The sequence below is a fragment of the Arvicanthis niloticus genome, chromosome 7 (assembly GCF_011762505.2).
Source record: "Arvicanthis niloticus isolate mArvNil1 chromosome 7, mArvNil1.pat.X, whole genome shotgun sequence".
NCBI classification, from domain to species: Eukaryota; Metazoa; Chordata; class Mammalia; order Rodentia; family Muridae; genus Arvicanthis; species Arvicanthis niloticus.
The window spans coordinates 72,979,302-73,001,361 of NC_047664.1; the positions used below are offsets into that span (position 1 = coordinate 72,979,302).

At 39.8% G+C, this 22,060-nt stretch overlaps 1 protein-coding gene across 1 annotated transcript in view; it reads left to right on the forward strand.

Moving 5' to 3' along the window:
- Gabrb1 (gamma-aminobutyric acid type A receptor subunit beta1) overlaps nt 1–6,681 on the forward strand; it is a 397,281-nt gene extending 390,600 nt beyond the window's left edge. The window contains exon 9 of the mRNA XM_034508743.2: nt 1,817–6,681. Within this exon, the coding sequence (XP_034364634.1) occupies nt 1,817–2,161 (345 nt within the window). The 3' untranslated portion in view covers nt 2,162–6,681. The remainder of the gene's footprint in view (nt 1–1,816) is intronic.
- The last annotated feature ends 15,379 nt before the right edge of the window (nt 6,682–22,060 follow it).

The window sequence follows — 22,060 nt, forward strand, 5'->3', positions numbered from 1 at the left end:
GCCAACAAGCAGTTCCTCCATCATTCGTGTCTCCAAGTTTCTCCTTGACTCCCTCACCTGACTTCCCTCAGTGATGAATTATAATCTCAAAGTGTAAACTAAACAACCCCTTCCCTTCCCTTCCCTTCACAAGTAGTTTTTGGTCAAAGTATTTTTTTTAACAATGTCTTAGTTATGGTTTCTATTGCTGCAATAAAATACCATGACCAAAATGCAAGTTGGGGAGGAAAGAGTTTATTCATTTTACACCTCCACATTGCTGTTCATCACCAAGGGAAGTCAGGACAGGAACTCAAGTAGGGCAGGGACCTGGAGGCAGGAGCTAATGAAGAGGCCATGGAGGGGTGCTGCTTACTGGCTTGCTCCCTATGGCTTACTCAGCCTTCTGTTTTATAGAACCCAGGACCACTGGCCCTGAAATGGTACCACCCACAATAGACTGAGTCCTGCCCTATCAATCACTAATTTAAAAATGCCTTACAGCTGGATCTTATGGAGGCATTTTCTCGATTGAAGTTTCCTCCTTTCAGATGACTCTAGTTTAGTGTTTGAAGTTGACTTAAAACTACCCAGCACAAACAGCAACAGAAACCAAATTAGAACAAGATAGGTAGTGAATGATAGAAGATAAATAATTGATGATGATGATGATGATAGATAGATAGATAGATAGATAGATGCATAGATAGATAGATGCATAGATAGATAGATGATAGATAGATAAATAGATAGATAGATAGATAGATAGATAGATAGATAGATAGATAGATGCATAAATAGATGCATAGATCATAGAGATGAGTGGATGGTACATAGGTAATTGATAGATGGGAGTAAATAGATGATAGATAGAAGGGTAAAGATAGAGAAATAAAAAATAATAGACATAGAATAAGAACATAGATAAATGATAGAATATAGATAACTTAGTGGGTGATAAGTCATTGGGGGCTAGTTTTCCATCACCTCTGATTAGTTAATAAAGAACTGATCAGCCTATAGCTGAATAAGAGAGGATATGACAGGAATTCTGTACACAAAGAGAGATAGGTGGGAAGGAGTTAGTCACCATGGGAGACTGGCCCTGAGCAGAAACAGCCAGGGCAAGACTAAGATGACCAGTAATGGGGCCGTGGCTGGGAAGTAGGCATCTGTAGAGGGTTAGAATAGATGAATATCTGCCCAACTATAGTCCTTAAAGCTTGTAATGAAAACAAGGTCTCCATATCATTTTGGAGGAGATAAAAGTGACAATAGAAAAGCCCTCTCCAAAGGACTGTACAGTAAGTAATTAATAGAGGTAAGTTGACAGGTGAGAAGTAGATAGAAGATAAAAATAGATAAATCAGTGATGGGCAGATAGATGGCAGAGAGATAATGGATAGAAATTAATGATTGATGTAAACAGATGATAGAAGATAGACAAATGATAGATAAGAAATAGATGACTAATGAATGAGGCTGACAGTTGATAGGCAAATACGTAGAAGGTAAGTAGATCATTGCTGGAAGAAGACAGATCATTGATAGAATAGCTGATTGGTATAAATAGATGACAGAGATACAGGATGAGTGATAAGTAATAGAAGATAGATTAATAGATATGATGAATGACTGATAGATGATTGATTGATCGGTATAGACAAACTACAGATAATCTTCATTGTCGGTACGCACATGGAGCCAGTTTTCTACTGAAAAGGATCAGTGCACAGGAAATGGAAAAAAAAAAAAAAAAACAATGTGTCCCCCTGTGACAACAACAGAAAAGTAAATGACCTTGGTGAGCATCTGAGTGTATCCTCTCTGCCCTCAGGTTGATGCTCATGGCAATATTCTCCTCAGCACCCTGGAAATCAGGAACGAGACCAGTGGTTCGGAGGTGCTCACGGGTGTAAGTGACCCCAAGGCCACCATGTACTCATACGACAGCGCCAGCATCCAGTACCGCAAGCCACTGAGCAGCCGCGAGGGCTTCGGGCGTGGGCTGGACAGGCACGGGGTGCCCGGCAAGGGGCGCATCCGCAGACGCGCGTCGCAGCTCAAAGTGAAGATCCCTGACTTGACTGACGTGAACTCCATAGACAAGTGGTCCCGAATGTTCTTTCCCATCACCTTTTCACTTTTTAATGTCGTTTATTGGCTTTACTATGTACACTAAGGTCGGTCTCATGGTTCAGTTTAGACTACCTTCCTCCTCGCTTGTTTTTGAACCCCACAGATTCCCAACAGCGGTAACTGCTGTGGTTTTTGAGGTAAGAGATTCAGCATTCCAGTTGGTTTTCGATCTTGTGTGTCAGTTTTTATTATCACACCACGTTTACTTCAACAACAATAACAAATGGTATTTTTTTCCTGTCTACTGTGGTCCAAGGTACCAGCTCTGTAAGAGTTCCATCAGTTGCTTTGTTTACAACCACAAAGAGAGAGGTAGGAGGGTGGTAGGTATTGTTGGCAGTCTTTCTTAGTTGCCCTGGATCTTACTGGATTATTTTAAAATGAAAATGTACAGCGGACCTTGCTGTCCACCTGCACTGTGTTCTGGGTAAACGATAACCATCTCATGATGCCAAAAAATTAAATAGAAAATAAAAAATAAGAAAAAAAAACCTTGAGCATCTCAGAAGAATAAAGCCATTGCCAAGTTGCAGATTTCCAGGAAGAGGGTTTATAACACAGACAGCTCCCATCCACTCTGATGTTCTTCTGAGCCCCTTCTAGAAAGGGTTCGGAGCTCCGTGGAAGAGTGACATGAAAGCGTGTTGCTCACGTTTCCCCCAAACTCACCCTGTTGTGTCCATCTGACAGTGACCACGGATATTCCTAAAAATGGTCCTCTCTCAGCCTGCCTAGATGTTCAAAGTCAACATTAGAACGCAGCCTAATCTAACTGGTAGTCACTGAGACCATTTTCCTTTACTTCTCAAGAGTTTGGAGGGACAACAAATAGTTATCTTCCTGTCCGTTATGGAGAGCAGCCCTGGCTGTCCTTCATGAGCCTTGAACTCTCTTGATGACATGAAAACACATAATCATTTTCCACAGTTTCTCCTCCAGAGAGAAGGAAAGGATATGTGGGGTCCAGCTCGTGAGGGCTTTGAAGGAAGTGGAGACCATTTTTTTTCCTTGGGGAAAAAAAAATTGCTATTTCCCTGTAGAAGGCAAGACTTACACGTTATGTAAGGTGCCTGGGCGGTTATCTGCACTGCCAAATCTTAAATCAAATTGTACGTATTTCTTAGCCTTCCAGAGAGCAGTGTCTAATGGCGGCCAGCTCATCGCACAGGACTCTGCTGGCATTTTGTTGTTGTTGTTGTTTCTGCTCTCTGAACTTCTGCATTTTAAGCTACAAAAAATGAATGGCCTGGGAAATGCTGATCCTCCACAGCAACGTCTTCCTCCAAAGCCAGACTTCCAGGTTAAGAAAAGCTTTAAAGGAGCAAAATCACAGAAAGAAAAGAAAGTGGAAATGGCAAAACACTGAGCCTTTAACCACGCCCACCAGCCCCTGAGGCGTGAACTGGAAGTGTCTCCACTCATTCATCACTGTCGTTACTGCACGGCCTCATCTCACTCATGGATTATTCTGGGTCGTGGTTCTCATGACTTTCAGGAAAGCAACACAATTCTAAACATGCTCAATGAGCTACTGTTGCGTTCTTCCCGTTTTATAGCATTAAAACCTCATTTTCTTTTGGTCTGAGTCATAAAATTCTATGTTTATTTGCAAGGTTGAGTGAGAGCACAAATTGACCAGCCATGGATGAAGGCCATGTTGGCACGATCCAGGCAGAATCCACGCATGGAACTGCGGGGCTAATCAGGATGGCTGCCTCATTTGATGCTCTGGCTCTCCTCTGAGAAGAGAATCGATGTGCAGAGTAGTGTGAGCTGCTAACAATTATAGTCACAATTGGAAAGGGAAGGCTGGAATTTATACCAAGAAGCCCAAGAGGAGAATATAAAATATTCATTTAGAAAGCAAGAGGAAAAGAGAACGCTTAAATAAGTGAGTGTAGCTGGGTGTAATAACAGACATTAGTAAACATATCAAAATCCCACTGTACCTTAAACAAAAAAACAAAACAAAAAAAAAAAAAACTGATCGCAGCTATTTCATGAGGAGTGGTAGGATTTTGAAGACAAATTTTCAGTTAGGTTTTCAAGTGTGTGAACACACTTTCCTAGTTGAGCTAACCCCAACCTGGGGTCACAGGGTCGTCTTTGTAAAAAGCTCTGCTCAGCTTCCAGCACGCTGAGATGCTTTGCCACCACGGACAATCCCTGGACACAGTGGAATGTAATCCTATCAGTAGTGGGAGGTTCCCAATACCCAAGAGCCACTCAGCAGTCGTTGATTTTAAACATAGGAATGGATGGATATTAGGTGCCTGATGCTGAATAGAAATCACTCATTCTGAGGTCAAAGTTCTTTAAATGGCTTTCAAGAAAGACAAACTGAATCAGAGAGAAACGTGTCTGTCTATTTAGATCTTCTCATAAAAGATTGTGATAGTTTATGTTTTCAGTACTGTATCTTCCCGTTTTAAAATCTAAAGTGATTTTGTTATAGTTTTAAGTATAAAGAATCTTTTGCATTAAAAAAAGGGGAAACACCATTTTCCTCCTACATTTTAACCTTTTAAAATGTAAAATGGTTAGGCTTGAATTGCCCACTGGGCATGAAACAGTATGTGCATCACAGCCACCATTATGCAAATCTGGCTACTTGGCTTTGATCTCAGAGGCAATAGAAGCCTGAAGCTTCTATTGCATCAAGAAAAGATGTCTTGCTTGTGGGTCTTGATCTTTGTCCTACCTTCTGAACACCTCCCAGACTGATCCATCCCTCCCTGCTCCCTTCCCAAGCCAAACACTAACAAGGAAGCACCTTTCTTCTCTAGTTTTCTCCCTCTTCTTTCCCAAAAGGATGTAAATAAAATATAAAAGTCATGAAACAGTCATAAATGCCCTCACATGACCCCCATTCTCGAAAGATGCAGATTACATTATACAAAGGTTGTTATTTAACTATTATTGAGTTGATTTCCTTTCATTATGAAAACAGCCATAATCCCCCTGCATCCAGGAACAGAAGAGACTGAAAGCTGCAGACTTCCTCTCTTATGCCTCATTTACATCCAGAGAACCCTCTGCTTCACAGTTCAACTGTGGGACAGATCATGTTGAAGACTTAACTGACTGTGGGCACAGCAGACATCCGTACCTTTTACTTGACAATTGTGACTGCTCATAAAACATTGAGTGTTCCTTATACTTGGCAATTCTGTGAGGCAGAGACCCAGGTAGAGGCTTATTTCTGCTTGAATGATCCAGGATTAGTATCTCAGTCTCCTCTGTTGCCAAATAGCAACAGCAGCTGGCTGGCAAGTCTGCTGAAAGAATAATCTGTGTTTGTGTATACACACATAAAGTGTATCTATACACTTTACTGTACACTACAGTCAATGACGGATTTTAAAAATGAGAAAAGTCCATGGTGCAGAGAAAAGGAATAATGGCTTTAGGGCCCTTAAAAGAATGGACTTTCCTTTAAGAAAGCCATAGAAAATTCATAAAAATTCCATCTTCCTAAAATCAATGACTATTTTATGAATATTCGTTTATAAGGGGTTTGATTACAATCTGGCAAGTTAAACGAAAAGGAAACAGTATAATCTTCTAGAAGAAAAAAAAGATGTCTCTGAGATTTCTCATGTTGAAAATTGTGGACAGTATCTTGTCAAAGAGGTGATGTACCACCATTTATTTCTTAAAGTATAATCATTTATCCTAGGAAGGGGTGAAAGGAGTGTGCAACCATTTGCTCAAGATGGTTCAATCAGCAGTTTCCAGGATGAACAGAAGAGAAAAACACCCATGTATCTGAAAGAGAAGGTCCATTTGTTAATGGAATGTAGACTACTGTGTAAACTTCCTTGTAAATTCTGTACATAGTTCACTGACCTGTTCCCTGTGGTGTGGTGGTCCTCAACATCAGGTGGATGTTTGGAAAACCGGAGCACTGTAAATAACGTAAGCTTATAAAGCCTTTGCTTTTATTCATGAAGTGAAATGATTAGTGTTTCGGGCCCAAACCAGAATCTCTCCAGCTCTTGCTCTTTCATGCGTACAGTTGTGTGACTCTGCTGTAAGCCATAGCCAGGTGTCTGTGATCACTGCCTCATGCCTTTACCCATAGACAGGGACAGCAGCTGCCTAGAAGGCTGCCAACCTGTGGGGCCAAAGAACAGAGCACCAGCAGAAACCAGAACTGGAATAATCTGCTCCTTGAGCAGTCGTGAAAAAAAAATAGATATGTTGTTTTCAGTCACTGTGGCTATTTGTATCATCAAGAACTGAATTACTGATGCAGCTTAAGGGGTCAGGAATGAAAGAGATGCTCAAAACCCACAGGGAATCCAAAGCTTCATTTGTGCCACTAGCTTTCGCTTCAAACTTCTCTTTCACTTTGTCTTACTGAACTTCTAATAAAACTAAACATGAATAGAATGCGTGGGTTTGATCAGGATGAACAGTAAACACCCAAAGGATAGGCAGGGGTGCAGGTAGAGACAATAAATGGCCTTGCTAGTGCCGTCAGATATATACATGAAAGATACAGAGGTATCGATGTCCTTACTCTTAAAGGTAGACAAGAACTTTGGTGTGAACTGATTTAAAAAAAAAAAAAAAAAAAAAAAAAAGCAAACATGAGTATGTAACTTGAGAAAGGGTGTGTAAGCTACTTGACTTTGAAGAACCTGGTAACTAAATGTTTCCAGATATTATTCCCCTCCCCCCCAAGTTTTTGGAGTTCTTTCGAAAGTCTCCAGGATGTGGGCTGTTACAGCACAGAATGTGCTTCCATGCAAACTGGAAATCCCAGAAAGGGGGATGGCACCAACAGAAATTCAGAATATCCAAGCAATTGGAGACAGAGATTGGTTTCTTAGCATTAGAAGGCAAGGTGTCCTCCTTGAAGGTAAGGTTCTTTGTGTCCTTTTAAGTGTTAGGAGAGTGCACACAGGGAGCCATTACTTTGGGATATTTTAATTCCAAGATGTGACCCACCACCAACTGAACACACAAAGCAGATCTTGCTGGAACTTATCCATTCTGCCATTTTCCAGGTTAGAACATATTGTAATTTTTTTACCTTAGCTTTTCTTCAGATAACATATTATCTGGAATGATTGAAAATATAATTGTTGAAAGCTGCAGCAAGTGTTTGATAGAAGTTCTTTTTAATAAAAGAATTACAAAACAGAAAATATTAAGTTCCTAGCAGGGTAAGAATAAGGGTTATCTGTTTGTTTTGACATCTCCCATGGCAGAAATTTCTTGTTAAAATTGAAGGAGTCTAACAGGATTTTCTTCTTGTTTTTCTTTTACCTATTCAGAAGCTGTTGACATATTAAGGGACTCACATCAAAGGACTCAGAACCATTTTTTATTGGCTCTCATACCTCTTGCAATTCATGAATTTATCAAAAATAAAAGTCCAGTGGGAATTCAAGTTGGGAAGATGGATACTTCTGAACTAGTTGAGAAGGAATTCCACTCTCCAGAACTGCACTGCCTGCACATTCTGCCCTGTGGACAATCAGAACAAGTCAGTCCAGACAAGAGAGGCCAAATTAACTTGTTTGCTTGCCTTAGGGACACAGAGTCACAGATTCATTCATTAAAACAGTCTCATTCCCAAGCCAAAGGAGGAACAAGAGCAATATTATTGTCTGGCTCTGGTTTCTTTTTAGGCTTCTCATTGAGGAGAAACAGGAACCGGGAGACACTCTCAAATATATTTTTATATAATCAAATAGCTAAAATATTATATGTGTATTTTGCAACCTTGGTTTTTATAAAATAGACAAAATCTTCTGTCTTAATCTTTCCCAACTATATACCCAATGGAATCAATTCCATTCCTCTATTTGTTCATTTCACTTCTGAAGCTTATATGCTACCTTGCTCATATTTACATGGTGGCTTCAATCTTTGGACTTATATTGTATTTCTTCATTTAATTCATGAACAATGAGTTATGACAATTCTTCCCAATTCCTACTCATAATGCCTTTAAAAGATCTTCAGAGGCAAGTCTTTTAATCATGGCCAACTCTGAACGCCCTTGACATTTTTCTTTCTGTTCCTATGTAAAAAGTACACACATTTACAAAAGTCTTCTCTCTCCAAACTTATTTCAAAATACAGAAGAAATGAAAATAATGTACTTAGACCTTTGAATGATTACATTATCTATACCAGAATTTAAGTTACCGACATTTTTAAGACATCATGGTGGCCTGGTAAATTTATGTTTATCTATGCATATGCTCCTCCCGACTTAACTATATGGTATTTAAATTTTTCCTATTATTCTTCCCAGAATGTCTTATCACTCAAGTTGCACATCAGTAGTTACAGATAATCATTTAAGAATTAGACCTAATTTATCATTTCTGTACCCCTATCCTAGACTTACACTTCATATATTTTACCTTACCTACTTCCCCCCCAACCTTCTAGCATATTCTATTAGCAATTGCAGAAATCACTATGCACTGTCCAAATTATCACCAGAGACTTGTGTAAGATGCATGCCCTCCATTAAGCATCTCTATAGACTTAAAGAATGAAGTTCTTTAGACATATAGCAAACAATATGCCATATACTATTGGAAGATTAACAGTACATGGTGAAGAAAGTGGGGAGATAAGATGAAAGACCCCCTTGGAATCAGGATGGGGGTATATGTCTACCCAGAACTGTAACCCTTGACATGCAACCCATGACTTCAAGTTCTCCAACTAAGTTACACCGGTTATCTTAAAGAGGCTCATTTACATTGGAATTTAACCAAATAATGCAGGTTCACCACAGACCCTGTTGATACAGCCTCAAAAGTTTAATAATAGTCTTTGTCTCATGCCTTTAAGAATTAGCCACGTGGTGTCAAGTGAATTGAGTATTAGTCATACTTCTTTCAAACTTCTACTTTTAAAATATCTTATACTACAATCTTTCATCTTAGAAAAGTATCTTTAAGGGACTCTCAGATAACATTCATTCATATGATCTGGTCTCCAATTTTAGATCTTGGGGATTTTAGATGTTCTTAAACCATTCTTTGTTACTCAGTTAAGAGAAAGCCACAAAGCCCTCCCTCACAGATAGAAGGCCATCTTCTAGGCAGTGTCTGAGCCCAAATGCATTCCAGACATAACCAGTTTTGAATTTCACATCTCTCTCTATGTCCCTGAAATGAAATGAGCAAATGTATTTGAACTTTCAAATCAGATGCAGCTACCCATCTAGATGAAAGAGATTCTGGGTCCTTAAAAGCTATTATACATCCTTTGTGTCCCTGTTCACTTGTCTCCTGCTACACTACTTTACCAACCAAATTGGTCTGATATTTTAGATACAGCCATAGCAAAAAGTTAAAGTTTATTAAATTATGATTAGTCTTGCTGTTGTTCTCCTGCCAATTTACCCCTCCCCATCTCAGTCTCTGCACATGACCACCAAAATAATTTCTGCAAGTATTCTTAACTTTTACTGAATGTTTGTGGTTTTTCTGGGAGCCGCCTAACTGTTTAGAATTGTAAGGATAATCTTTTCCCATGCAATTGCCTATGACTGTGAATCTGTCATATATGGCTTTAATTGTGTTCATGTGTGTTTCTTCTTATATAATTTATTGAAAGATTTTAAATTGTTAGGATAATGCCCAGAAATACCATTTTTCAGCTGTATATCAACCTATGAAAGGAACACCTTCTTTTTTGCAAAATTAGCTGAGTCTTCTGCTCCCAGCCTCAGGCTATCTTCAAAGATGATTCTCTCAACCTCCTCTTGTGTTGGTGAACTCTTGCTCCTCATCAAGCAATGAGGTGGCTGCTTCTTTTCTGCCTCCCCATGATGTTTTTAACCTTTAGACAGAGTCACACCTAACAATATTATTTTTAGAGGGAGGAAGCATTCCTAAGTGTCAAAGTCCTAACTGAGGCAAGGTTAGTATTTACTAATGTAGGTGTACCTACTGAGATCCATTCAGGTACAAGTGACAAAAGATGGCTCTCAGAGAATCCTACACAATCAAAACATTCTTAGGTCATATAACAGTATTAGAAGTGCCTAGTTTATCGTACTTATTTCAAGAAGAACCTTTATCTGAGTCTCTGAATATTATCAGCACTCAGTACAGCTGCAAAAAAACTTGCACAAACCATCCCAAATATCCAGAAATAGGGCAAGTCTTGGATTATTTTTTAAAGGTAAAGAACTTTTTCCTCAACTCAGCCCCAGAAGCGATCCTTTCTGTCCTGTTGGCCAAGGTTGAGTTAGGCATCATTCCTCAACCATTCACTGAAGAGTGTGGTTATCATAACTGGCTTACAACAAGTACCCAGTGCTATACAACATAATTGATTCATTAATTAGCTAATTAATGAATTTCATTAATTAATTTAAAATGAAACTAAGAATGGTTTGGGGTAGCTATCCAATAATGACTATGTCATGTTAGGCTAAGATATCAAAAATACTCTCCCACTATAATATAGCACTTTGCTCTACACTCCATCCCTATGAAGTTATTCAGTAACACCAATATCAAGACACAGAAGCCCGAATAGCTTAAATAACTTACCCAGACCTGATGGTTACTGGTAAAGTGGGTATTCATTCCCAGTTTTTCTAGCCTCCAAAGACAAAGTTTCTACCTCTCCCACATGATCTATCTTGAATCCCTTTGACCTCAATAAATACAGGCTTTCAGAGTAGTTCAAGGATGTGCAATGTGACCACTTTAATTATGGAATCTCAGCAACCCAGAGAATACAGGAAGTACCAATAGGTTCACTGATGGAGCTCGCATTCAGTCCCAGAAAATATAACTTATCCCTTGTGAGCCACTTCTTGTGCATACCCAGGCTTCACCTCTCCTGTGCGCTAAGCTTTCCAGTGCTCTCTTTAATTGGTACCTTCAAGACTCACCCATATCCTTTCATTAGCCTGCACATCCCCAAATGCTTTTTATCACTGTCCTTCAAACTTTACATCTCATGGTCAATGTCAGGATTTCTTCCTAGCTCCACCCCAGTGATAACTTGCAAGCCAGCAGCACCCAAAATATCCATCTGAGTACCCATCTTCATTTCCTCACCTGCTGGTACCCCATCATTTCTTGTAACAACTCTGTTCAATGAAATTGAGTATTCTGTGTGTTTCCAGTACTCTTGTAAATATTTGGTCTCTCTCAAAATAAAATAGTTCTTAAGAGTAAACACCCTAGTTTCTAAGTCTTTTGTAGGACCCCATGTATAATACAATCTCTAAATAAATTTAAAAATAAATTTATACAGTTGAGCTCTAACTGACCCCATAAAGAGTGGCCACTGGGATATTTTTCCCCACTGACTGTGAGTGAGCAGACATAATCTTTATAAGACCTCTCCATTCTACACAAGCTCTAGCAGAACTGAATTTTCAATCCTAATTACCTACGCTTTTCCTTTATGGGAAAAGGGAGCATTTTTATCCCATTATTTCATTTCTGCCCTTACTAATCCAAGCCTGCCTTATCTAAGTCTTTTGAATGTATGTTCTATGGGGCATTGGAAGTTGAAACGGCATTGGACTGTCAATGGAACACTCCAACGTGAAGTCTTAAGAGAATAGTCACAGAGGATATTTGTATAGCAAGTTCCACTTCTTCCAAGAAGCTAATAGAAGACTTGGAACTGGCTAAGAAGGATAGACAGTTCTCTTTTTATGGCGAAATTTATTCATATTTATTAATAGTTACTTAAGACATTGGTTTTTATTATTGAATAGTAATACTTTGCATTGATCCCATAATTCATTTATTAATTTCTGGGGGTGACACTGGAGGTAGTTCCAATGTTTGGATAAACAGTTCTTAACATTCACCCCTCTTCTTAATGCACTGAAAAGCAGGTAACAGGAACAACCTTCTTGTGACTCTGGGGATGGCTGACATTCCTGCTGTGCTAGTACATGTTTGCCTAAAAGAAAGAGACTTTGCTAACCTAACCCCCCAAAGACAACCAATAACCCCAGCTTTCCTAGGTAGTGTATTTTTCTACGTACGTTTTTCCCAATACATCAAATTGCAGCGTGTTTGACCCCTTTCTTTTTTAGCAACACATTAATGTCTGATTTCTTTATTTTATTTTTTTTTTTAAATTCACTGGAGAAAGCTTGAAATGTGTTTTTTGCAGTAGTGCCCCTGAGATATTTTTAGGAGAGTCCCTGGATCATTCTAATTCACTGTAGTGAGAATTATGTATCCAAGTGACCTTTGATATCCAGAACACCCACTATTTTTCTAAGGGAAAGGAATATTTATGATTTTATACACGTGTATTTATTCACCGTTGCTCAGCCCCATATTTTAAAATAAGCCAGTAATTCTCTTGATAAAAGCTACCATGTGAGACTTTTAAAAGGTCAAGATTGCCTGAGGTTTTTTTAAAAAAATTCCCAATGGTTTAAATGCTGGCAGGGTCTTAAAAAAAATGCTTTAACTTTTTTAAATAAGCTTTTGGTTTTCACCACCAGGTAGCATTTTGTGTGATGGTGATGTGGCCGCTAACGTGCTGTTGGTTAGGAGAGGAAAGGAGGAGTTTAGAGTACTGTATAAACACAAAGCAAACTGGTTTTTCGAGAGATAAACATAAGGATTGAAGATGGCTTACTCGAAAGAAAACAAAAACTTCTCCTGGCTGCTTATCATCTCTGAAAAAAATCTGAATTTAACAAAGTGTGTTGGGGAGGGGGGGAGCATGGAGGGGAGCAGGGGATTCAAGCTCCATTAGGCTAGAGAATGCAAAATGACCATGCTGCAGGCAGTGATTCAAACACCTCTTTGGCAATTACTTCACTGAAAACTTGACTGAATCCAAAACTTAACCCAAACCTGCCAAACAAGTGTCTGCTACTTTAATTCATAGCACCCTGTGCTCAATAGCTGTGGCTGCCAAAGCAGGTGCTACATTCACACAGAAAGAAACACACACTTTCTGTTGCCTCGCAGAGCAGACTCCTTTAAGCTAAGCTCACCAAATAATGTCAGAGGACATCCAGTGGTTTGTTTGGTTTTTCCTTTTTTCCTCGTGTTTTTGAATCTCCACTAATCAATTTTGCAATCTACCCTGCTGCTAAATATAATTTAGCAAACTTGTTATCCTGATTGGCATTATACCGGTTCTTGTAAATAAAAGAATTCCTCTCTGGTTTTCAGAAGGCAAACTTCTTGCATTGCAAAAAGAAACAAATATTTAATGATCTTTTACTCTTTGGCATAGCCTTTTCTTTCAAACATAAGCTGGTAATACTTTTTGTATACCTATCAGACCACTACAGAAACTGAAGGGCAAGGAACAGTATTTCTGAAAACCTGTAGAAAAGAAAAATTTTAATGAAATGGTACGGGCTTACACAGATGCCAAGAAAGTTAAAGATGGACTCCTTACTTTTATAACTCAAGATTTCTATTTTGTATCAATATATGCTGCATTTTCTGACTGAAATCGCCGTCTGTCTAACAGGATTTGTGACTTTCTGTCGCTTTTTACATTTGAAATCAAATTTCATACACTAAGCTTGTTTCTCCCTTTCTGTTGGGGATTCAATTAGGATATTTTATTTCATTAATTTCTTTTTATGTGCTAAAGAAAAAAAAAAAAGCAAGTGACATTTGCCTTTATTATCTCAAAAGCTATCTGTGGACAAAATCCATGAAGCCTGTGAACTGTGATCTATACAAACAAAAAGCAGACCTCCCTGTAAACAGTGAATTTGTGAAGGAGGACTTGTTCAGTGGCCTCTGCCTCCCTCCCCTCCATCCCTTCATGGCCTTCTTTCTATTCAAAGTCATCTGTCAAGTAATTGTGCATTCCTGTAAGATACAAAATCAAATTACATGCTATCAGGTATGGACACAAGAAATGCTTGTGCTCTCGATTTCAGGACTCACAGCTTCCCACAGTCACAGGACTGTCCTTCACTTGGCCTTTTTGTTACCAGTGTGGCTTTGCTATAAAACAAGTGATCGTTTGCTTTGGTATACAAGCTTTTACCCTGTTGCAGCAAATGAGAGGCGGCTAGCACATCTGAAAGGCTGGTGTCAGAGGCCATCAGCTCTGCTTGTAACTGTGAAGCTTCTGAAACGGAATTTATTGCTGTAAATATGTACAATTTATGTCAGCTTATTTCAATAAAAAATTTAAGAAACCAATTGCAAATGGCTCCATATAAAATGCCTACTTTGTACTATGCTTTAAAACGTGAGATTTCAGGCATATCTTTTTATAATCCTTTAGAATGTTTAGAATTATTGTTTGACAGCATTTATTGTAACAATTAATACAAAGGTAAAGCCCTGTATGAAAAAGAAACGCTTTGTCAGGTTATCCAACAACTGGGGGGAAAACTGGAGAAGAGGCTGCGTTTTGGTGGAAATCTGTTTCTGCACTACTTTCAAACACATTCTTTAGGAAACATGCCTTATAAACATGAACAGAAGAAACACTTATATTGTAGATGAGGGAAAGACATGAACAGTCTCTCCTTGTACTGAAACTGATGTCTAAAACAAAGTCAGTAGCTATCCACTTGTGAGGTGGCTCGTGTCCATTTTATTTTTAATCTCTACTGTACATGTGAATGTGAGAGCTGTCTGTCGGTCTTCCCTCATTTGAAGACCTCTGATTTCCAAACTCCTTCTCTTCCTTGAGAAAGTATTGAGACAATAAAATAAGGAACAGACTGAAGAAGTCTGTGAGGTTCATTTATCTGTTAATTGATGACTAGCAGAATAGCTTTCAATAAAAGTCGCAATTCCAGCCTGGGGACAAGTTTAACATCTATCTAACAAAATAGCTGGGAATTGTTACTTTATTGGAGCACCGAGCTTCATCCTGAAGAAGTGCCTTTTCATGGCATTCAATATTGGCAACTGTTCCCAGGAGGCTAGCACAACGTGGGAGAAGTAAATACCCATCCAATTTTATCTAAATTAGAAAAGGCAGAAGTAATGTGTTTAGTGAGAAGTGTAAAATAGATGGTTCATGTTTTTCATCTTCCTAAACAAAGAAAAACAAAGTGTTATTAACTCAGCAAGCAACTACTAGTTATTATGCAAGAACAACAGGAAAAGGCTCGGGTAACAATATAAATGTTCTCAGCCTCGAGGGAAAAAAAATCACAATTTAGATGCAGAGGAAAACTAACTAAATGACATTAGAGCAAAGCAGCCTGTTCACACCCTCCCAGGGATTGCAGAGTCAGCATGGAAGTGGCCAGGCAAAACTTGGTGAGAGCTTCCATCTTCTGCTGATGTACAAGACCATGTTCTGGAAGCCTAGGGATGTCTGTGCAGTCTTTGCTGTCACTACGATCAAGTGATGTCACCTCCGATCTGTCGCATCATCTCTCTTAGCCTTTTAACAATCTTGAAAATTTCCAAACACACTAACCGTCCAGGTTCTCCATCAACAGTCTACAACTTGTCCCAGCCAAGGAAGCAGGTAGGGTAACGAAAGATCTTCACAACCTCTCTCCTCCAAATCCATTCCCCTAATGTCATCCCTAGGATGTAGCAGAGCACTTATGGCAGCCTCCCCCACCCCCACCCCCATCTCTATCTCCAGTGGATCACCCAGATCTCCAACCTTCCTCTCCACTTTATTCTATTATTCCAGCTCCCAAGTCCAGCAGGTGTTCCCTAGGAGCCTAGAGCCAGAGAAGCAATAGACGGGAGAAACAGGTAGGGGAGCCTCCACTCTGCTCTTCACTCTCCCTCTTCTCCTCTGCATCTGATCCCTGCATCTCATTTGCACATCTGGAGCAGACTGCCTGCTTCCGGCCTACCCTTACTATCTGCTCCCATTCTCAAGGAAGGAGCAGATCCAGGAATACCCTGCTTGCCTCCCTCCTGTGCACCCTTCAGCCAGCTCCCCTAGCCCAAGCCCATTCCTCAGTGTCAGCTCCCAGTAGCAAGAAACACATTTTACTCAGAATCACTATCACCACTGGCCACACCTATCAGGATCCTAGAAAAATTCCCTCCCAAGCAACATACAACCACCACTCCCTCTTAGGGCAACAGAAACCAAGAACCAAAATACCCACTCAACACAGACAAACACAGATAGCAGCACCTAAAATTACAACCTTTCTAATCCCAGTTGCCTAGACACCAGCGGAAAAACACAATCAATAACAGGCAGGACGTATGTCTCCACAAGAGCCCAGCAAACCTACCACAGTAGTCTCTCTGAGTGCTGCAACAGAGCTGACCACAGTAGTCTCTCTGAGTACTGCACTTAGCTGACCACAGTAATCTCTCTGAGTCCTGCAAGTAGCTGAAGCACAGGACAAAGGACTTAAGATAGCTGAATGTGACAGAGATACTTGAAGAGGAAATTAATAAATTCCTTAAAGAAATCTATGAAAATGAAACAAGCCATATAAGGAAATGAATAAGTCATTCAAGATCTGAAGGTAGAAACAGAATCAACAGAAAGAACTCAAAGTGAGGGAAATCTAGAAGTAAAAAATGTAGAAACTTAAACAGGCTCCTCAGAGCCAAGCCTTACCAACAGAAATCAAGAGATGGAAAGAAGAATCTCAGGCACTAAAAACATGGTAGAAGAGATAGATACTTCAGCCAAAGAAAGCATTAAATATAAAAAAGTCCAGGCACAAAACATGCAAGAAATCTGGGACACTATGAAAAGACCAAATCTAAGAATAACAAGAATAGAGGAAGGAGAAGAAACCCAGGTCAATGGCACAGAAAATATCTTCAACAAAAATCATTTCCCTAACCTAAAGAAGGAATTGCCTATGTAGGTTCAAGAAGTATACAGAACACTAAATAAACTGGACCAGAAAAGGAAATTCCGTCAGCACATAATAAATCAAAACATTAAATGTACAGAACAAAAAAGGACTATTAAAAACTTCAAGGGAAAAAGACCAATATATATGTATATGTGCATGTGTACATGTATGTGTAAGTGTACATGTATGTATATGTATAGAAAGGTAGACCCTATTAGAATGACACCTTATTTCTCAGTGGAGACTCTAAAAGCCAGAAGAGCCTGGACAGATGTTCCAGACACCATTCCAGCCTACTATACCCAGCAAAACTTTTAATCACAATAGATGGAGAAAATAATACATCCCACAATAAAATCAAAATTAAACAATATTTATTTACAAATTCATCCCTACAGAAGGTGCTAGAAGGAAAACTTTAAAGAGGTTAATAATACCCAAGAAAACACAAGGAATAAGTAACTTCAGACCAGCAAAACAAAAAGAGGGAGTAGGCAGACATTCACATACACATACAGACACATACACACACACACACACACACACACACACACACACACACACCAATAAAATAACAGGAATCAACAAACACCATTCATTGATGACTCTCAATATCCACCATTCCAACAACACAAATGCTAAGAATGTGGATAGCAATTTGCTGGTACTAAAAATGTACAATGAGCAGACACCAGACTCAGAAACTGAGACCCAGACTTTCATTCTTCCCCAGCACCACAGAGATACCAAGACAACAACACAACACACAAGTCAGCTCCTTCATAGGCAATTAAAATTCATGTAAGACCCCTATAGCCAGGCATTCTGCTATCCCATAGATCAATGTCTCATTTGGCTGTCATCAGAACAGCTTTCTCCCGCAGTAGATGGGAACCAACCAATACAGAGACCCAGGACTGGACAGCATGTGGTGAGTGTGAGATCTCAGAATGAACACTCAGTCCTAACCACATGTCCTCACCAAACTCCTCCCCTCAGGCTCAGGAAACTCTGCAGATGAGGTGCAAAGACCATAATAGCCAGAGAGGTGGATGAGATCAAGCAGTGTCTTCCAGACACAACAGGACTATCGCACATGTGAACTCACAAGGACTGGAGCAGCATAGAGCCCACACGGATCCAGACCAGATGAGACCCCAGAGCAGAGATGGGAAGTTACACACAAGCTCCAATCCCCGGCAAAGAATCGATCTCCAATTGACAACCATGGGCAAAAGAAAAATTTGTTTCTCCAAGGGAGTCTCACTGGGTATACAAACCACACTTAAAGGCAGGCTGAATACCCAGCAGTGATAGCCAACTCCAAGTGAACTCAAAGGTGTTTTTGGAGAGTTTCTTGGTTTTTTTTTGTTTGTTTTTGTTTGGTTGCTTGCTTGGGGTTTTGGTTTTTTTTGTTTTGTTTTGTTTTGTTGTCACATTGCTTTATTTGGCTTTTTTTTTCTTTTTAATCTTACTGATCTTTTTCTTATATATTATGGTTTTTGATATGGAGTTTTTAATGTTGTGTATGAGTGTGTGTATGTGTGTCTGTGCATGCACGCACATGTGTGTGCACATGTATACATTTCTAGTGTTCTTTCTTTCTTATTTGTTAGTTTGCTCTTTTCTTACCCCTTTTGCTTTTCTTATTTGCCTGTTTGTTTTCTTAGGAGAGAAAAAAAAAGGGATGTAGTTGGAAGTGTGGGGAGGTAGGAAGGATCTGAGAAGAGATGAAGGAGGGGAAATCACATATAATATATTATATGGAAATCACTTTAATTTCAATTTAGAAAATAAAATAAAACTCAGTTAAGAAATGTAACCATGGACTGGAACAAAGCTACCATCTCTGATAGTAAAATTTCTGCCTATTCCCTGCCTCCATCCATCCATGTGGGACCAGCAAGGAAGGCTTTGTTCCTGGCTTCTCCCAGGGAAAGGAAACATCAGCACAAATCCACATTGTGGCACTTTGTCAGACTGCCTAAATGACAGGTTCCTGTCTCAAAGAGTGGACAGACCTTGATGTGTCTGGATGCCAGGACCCTGCTGAAACTAAAGGATGGTGGGTTGCTCCCCTGCAGTGTAGAAGAGATTGATAAAGACCACTAGCTTCTCACTGTGAGTGAAAAGGAACAAAAGAACATGTGTTCTGGCTTCTCGGGACTGTCGAAAATCTCTTCTGACTGAGAGCACTGACAGGACCCAGAAGAGTACAGAAGCCACTGGACTGAGACTAGTGGGAGGGGTGGTTTGACCCAGGGAAACTGCAGTACCAAAGTCAGACACCAGAGAGAACCAGCATTTGAGCACCTGAGAAAGCCACACATCTAACTGGGAGAGAGCATATTGGCTGTTTCTTCTGTTTCTTTGGTAAACATAGTCTTACTATACAATCTATCAGCCATGCTCCTATGCATTACCCAATTATACTGTGTAAGGATGTTTACAGCAGCTTTCTTCACAGTTGTGACAAGTAGCGAAATGAGTATAGAGAAACCTCGAAGATTAAAAGGGAAATGAGCCATGAACAGGTGAGGCGGGAACTCAAGACACCTTCTGCTACGCAAAAGCAGCTACTCTGACAACATGCTACCTGGTTCCATATGACACTCTGAAAAGAAACATGTTAGAGATTTAGAAAAGCAGTCAGAGCGTCTAGGGATGGTAGAGAGCTCCACGGGTGAACACAGGCTTTCCATGGTGTTGAACAGTATGCGAGACACATGCGTGGTCCATTAGACAACTATTTTACAAAAATGTATGCAAGTTTCAAAAGCATTTGGCAAGTAAAGGGATCCAAGGAAACATTGTGGTAGTAAGTCTGGCAAAAAGCAAAATAAAATAAAAGTCTACCTGTACCATTGGTGCATGAAACAACTCCACTGAGGCAGGTGGGAGAGGATGAAAAGGTGTTGACATACACAACAACTAAAGCTGAAAGTATACACAGATGCAAAGAAGCACATAAAAGGCATGCAGGTGAATAATTCTAATATTCTTCATATGTGCCGTGGAATTGCACAATTCAATAACTGGATGGCACTTGCTAGAGGTCATGGTTCTTGAGTAGAAATTTATAGATAAGGGTAAGAGGCTATAATGACCTGTACAACAACAGATTAGAGTTGGCCATCAGTATGAAGTCATTTAGTTTAATGTAGACACACGAGTATATACATATTTACAGGTGTGTGTCTGTACATGGGAAGGATACACACACGTTTGCTTTGTTCTGTACTGCAAAAGCCTAAGAGAGCCCCCAACAGCAATGAGCACAGCATACCTCATCTGGTTTTGAGTATCTGCATTCAATAAAAGGGTCCCGGACTTCTTGGAGAATTGGCTAATTCTAGGATTGGGCAAGGACTACTGAAGAAATGGCTCAGTGGTTAAGAGCAGGGGCTCCTCTTCCAGAGGTCCTGAGTTCAATTCCCAGCACCCAGATGGTAGCTCACAACTGTCTGTATCTCTAGTTCTAGGGCATCTGACATGCTGTCTGGGCCTCCCCAGGCACCAGGTATGCTTGTGGTGCCAAGACATATACGCAAGCAAAACATACACTGAAAATAAAAATAAATGTACCTTTTGTTATAAGGAAATGTTATACAAAGAGGAGCCTAGAAACCTGTCAGAACGTAGAGCATTGTCTTTTCAAAGCAAAATGTTAAAAAATAAAAATGCTTCACCATTAAGAAGGAAATCCCACCCCACTGACAGAAGTGTGTCAAAGGGACAAGGTAGCCTGTTGTGGATTGCCCTGATGCTGTTTGTATTCGGATGTTAATTCTGATGTTAATTCCTCAAGAGGGGCTGCCCCTAAGGAGCAGTTGGTCACATACTTAGATGATCTCATGTGAACCTTTTTCCCATTTTAACTGATTAATAAAGGCAGTGGAGGGGAAAGATGGGACGGGAGGACTTAGAGAGTAGGGACAGGTGGAGAGAGGAGAAGAAGGGAGGAGAGAGGACAGAAGAGGAGAAGGAAGCCAAAATGGAGCAGAGCCATGTGGCCAGGAGAAATCACAAGTAGCAAAGGGTCTCATAGCTGGGGAGTAAGTCAGTATAGTGCTAGATCTGCCCAATCTAGAAATATAGCTTATAAATATAATAACTGGATTGTATGTTTTTTTTAAAAAAAATATGGGCTTATTGGGGTTGAAATTCCAGCAACAGTAACCAACCAAAAGAGTCTCCCAAGGGTAGAGCTAAAATAATGTCAGTAGGGCTAGAGAGATGGCTCAGTGGTTAAGAGCACTGACTGCTCTTGCAGAGGTCCTGAGTTCAATTCCCAGCACCCACATGGTGGCTCACAACCATCTGTAATGGGATCCAATTCCCTCTTCTGGTGTGTCTGAAGACAGCTACAGTGTACTTATGTACATAAAATAAATAAAATCTTTTAAAAAACATAATGTTAGTAATAAAATAATATGGGATTACATTCCAAAGCACAAAATATCCATGAGTCTATGGTATAAATGGCAGAATAATTTATGGGAGAAAACATAGAAAAATTGTGAATTGCACACAACTTCTAAAGACACTTCAACTGGGTAAGGAGCAGAGCTCCCATGGCTCTAGTCCAGGCTGAACACAGCCATGCCCACCCAAAGAGAAGAGCCTGGAACACCAAAGTCACTTCACAGTGCAATGACAGTCTCATCAGGTCATAAATCAGGTGATAAAAATGACACTTTGGCTTTGCAATCTTCTCTCCCTGTAACTCCAGGCTATGACAAAACCACTGCTACATGTCTGTGAGGGTCACACACATTTCTCCATAAGATCAAGGTCATCAAGGGTGAAGGAGGCAGATAAAAATCTTAGGAAATCCAAATAACTATAAAAGTTTGCTAATGGCCATGTTTTATTTCACCAAATACAAGTGCCCTACAGTGTCATCAGTTAAGAGGAGAAACTAGCAATAATACGAAAATTCTCTGCCATCCTCTTAATCTTTCTGCCTAAAGTTGATCTTTGAAATCTCATCTATTTATAGGAAACACAAAAAGATGATACAGTGCAGAGGAGAGTATCTGAAGGCCTTGCGTTTGGAAAGGAATGGTCAAAGCACAATGCTAAGAATCAAAACTAAAAATCCACCTTAAAAATGGGCACTAGATCTGAAGAACAGAGTCCAATGGGATGTGCAGACAGTAGAAGCATGTTAAGAGATGA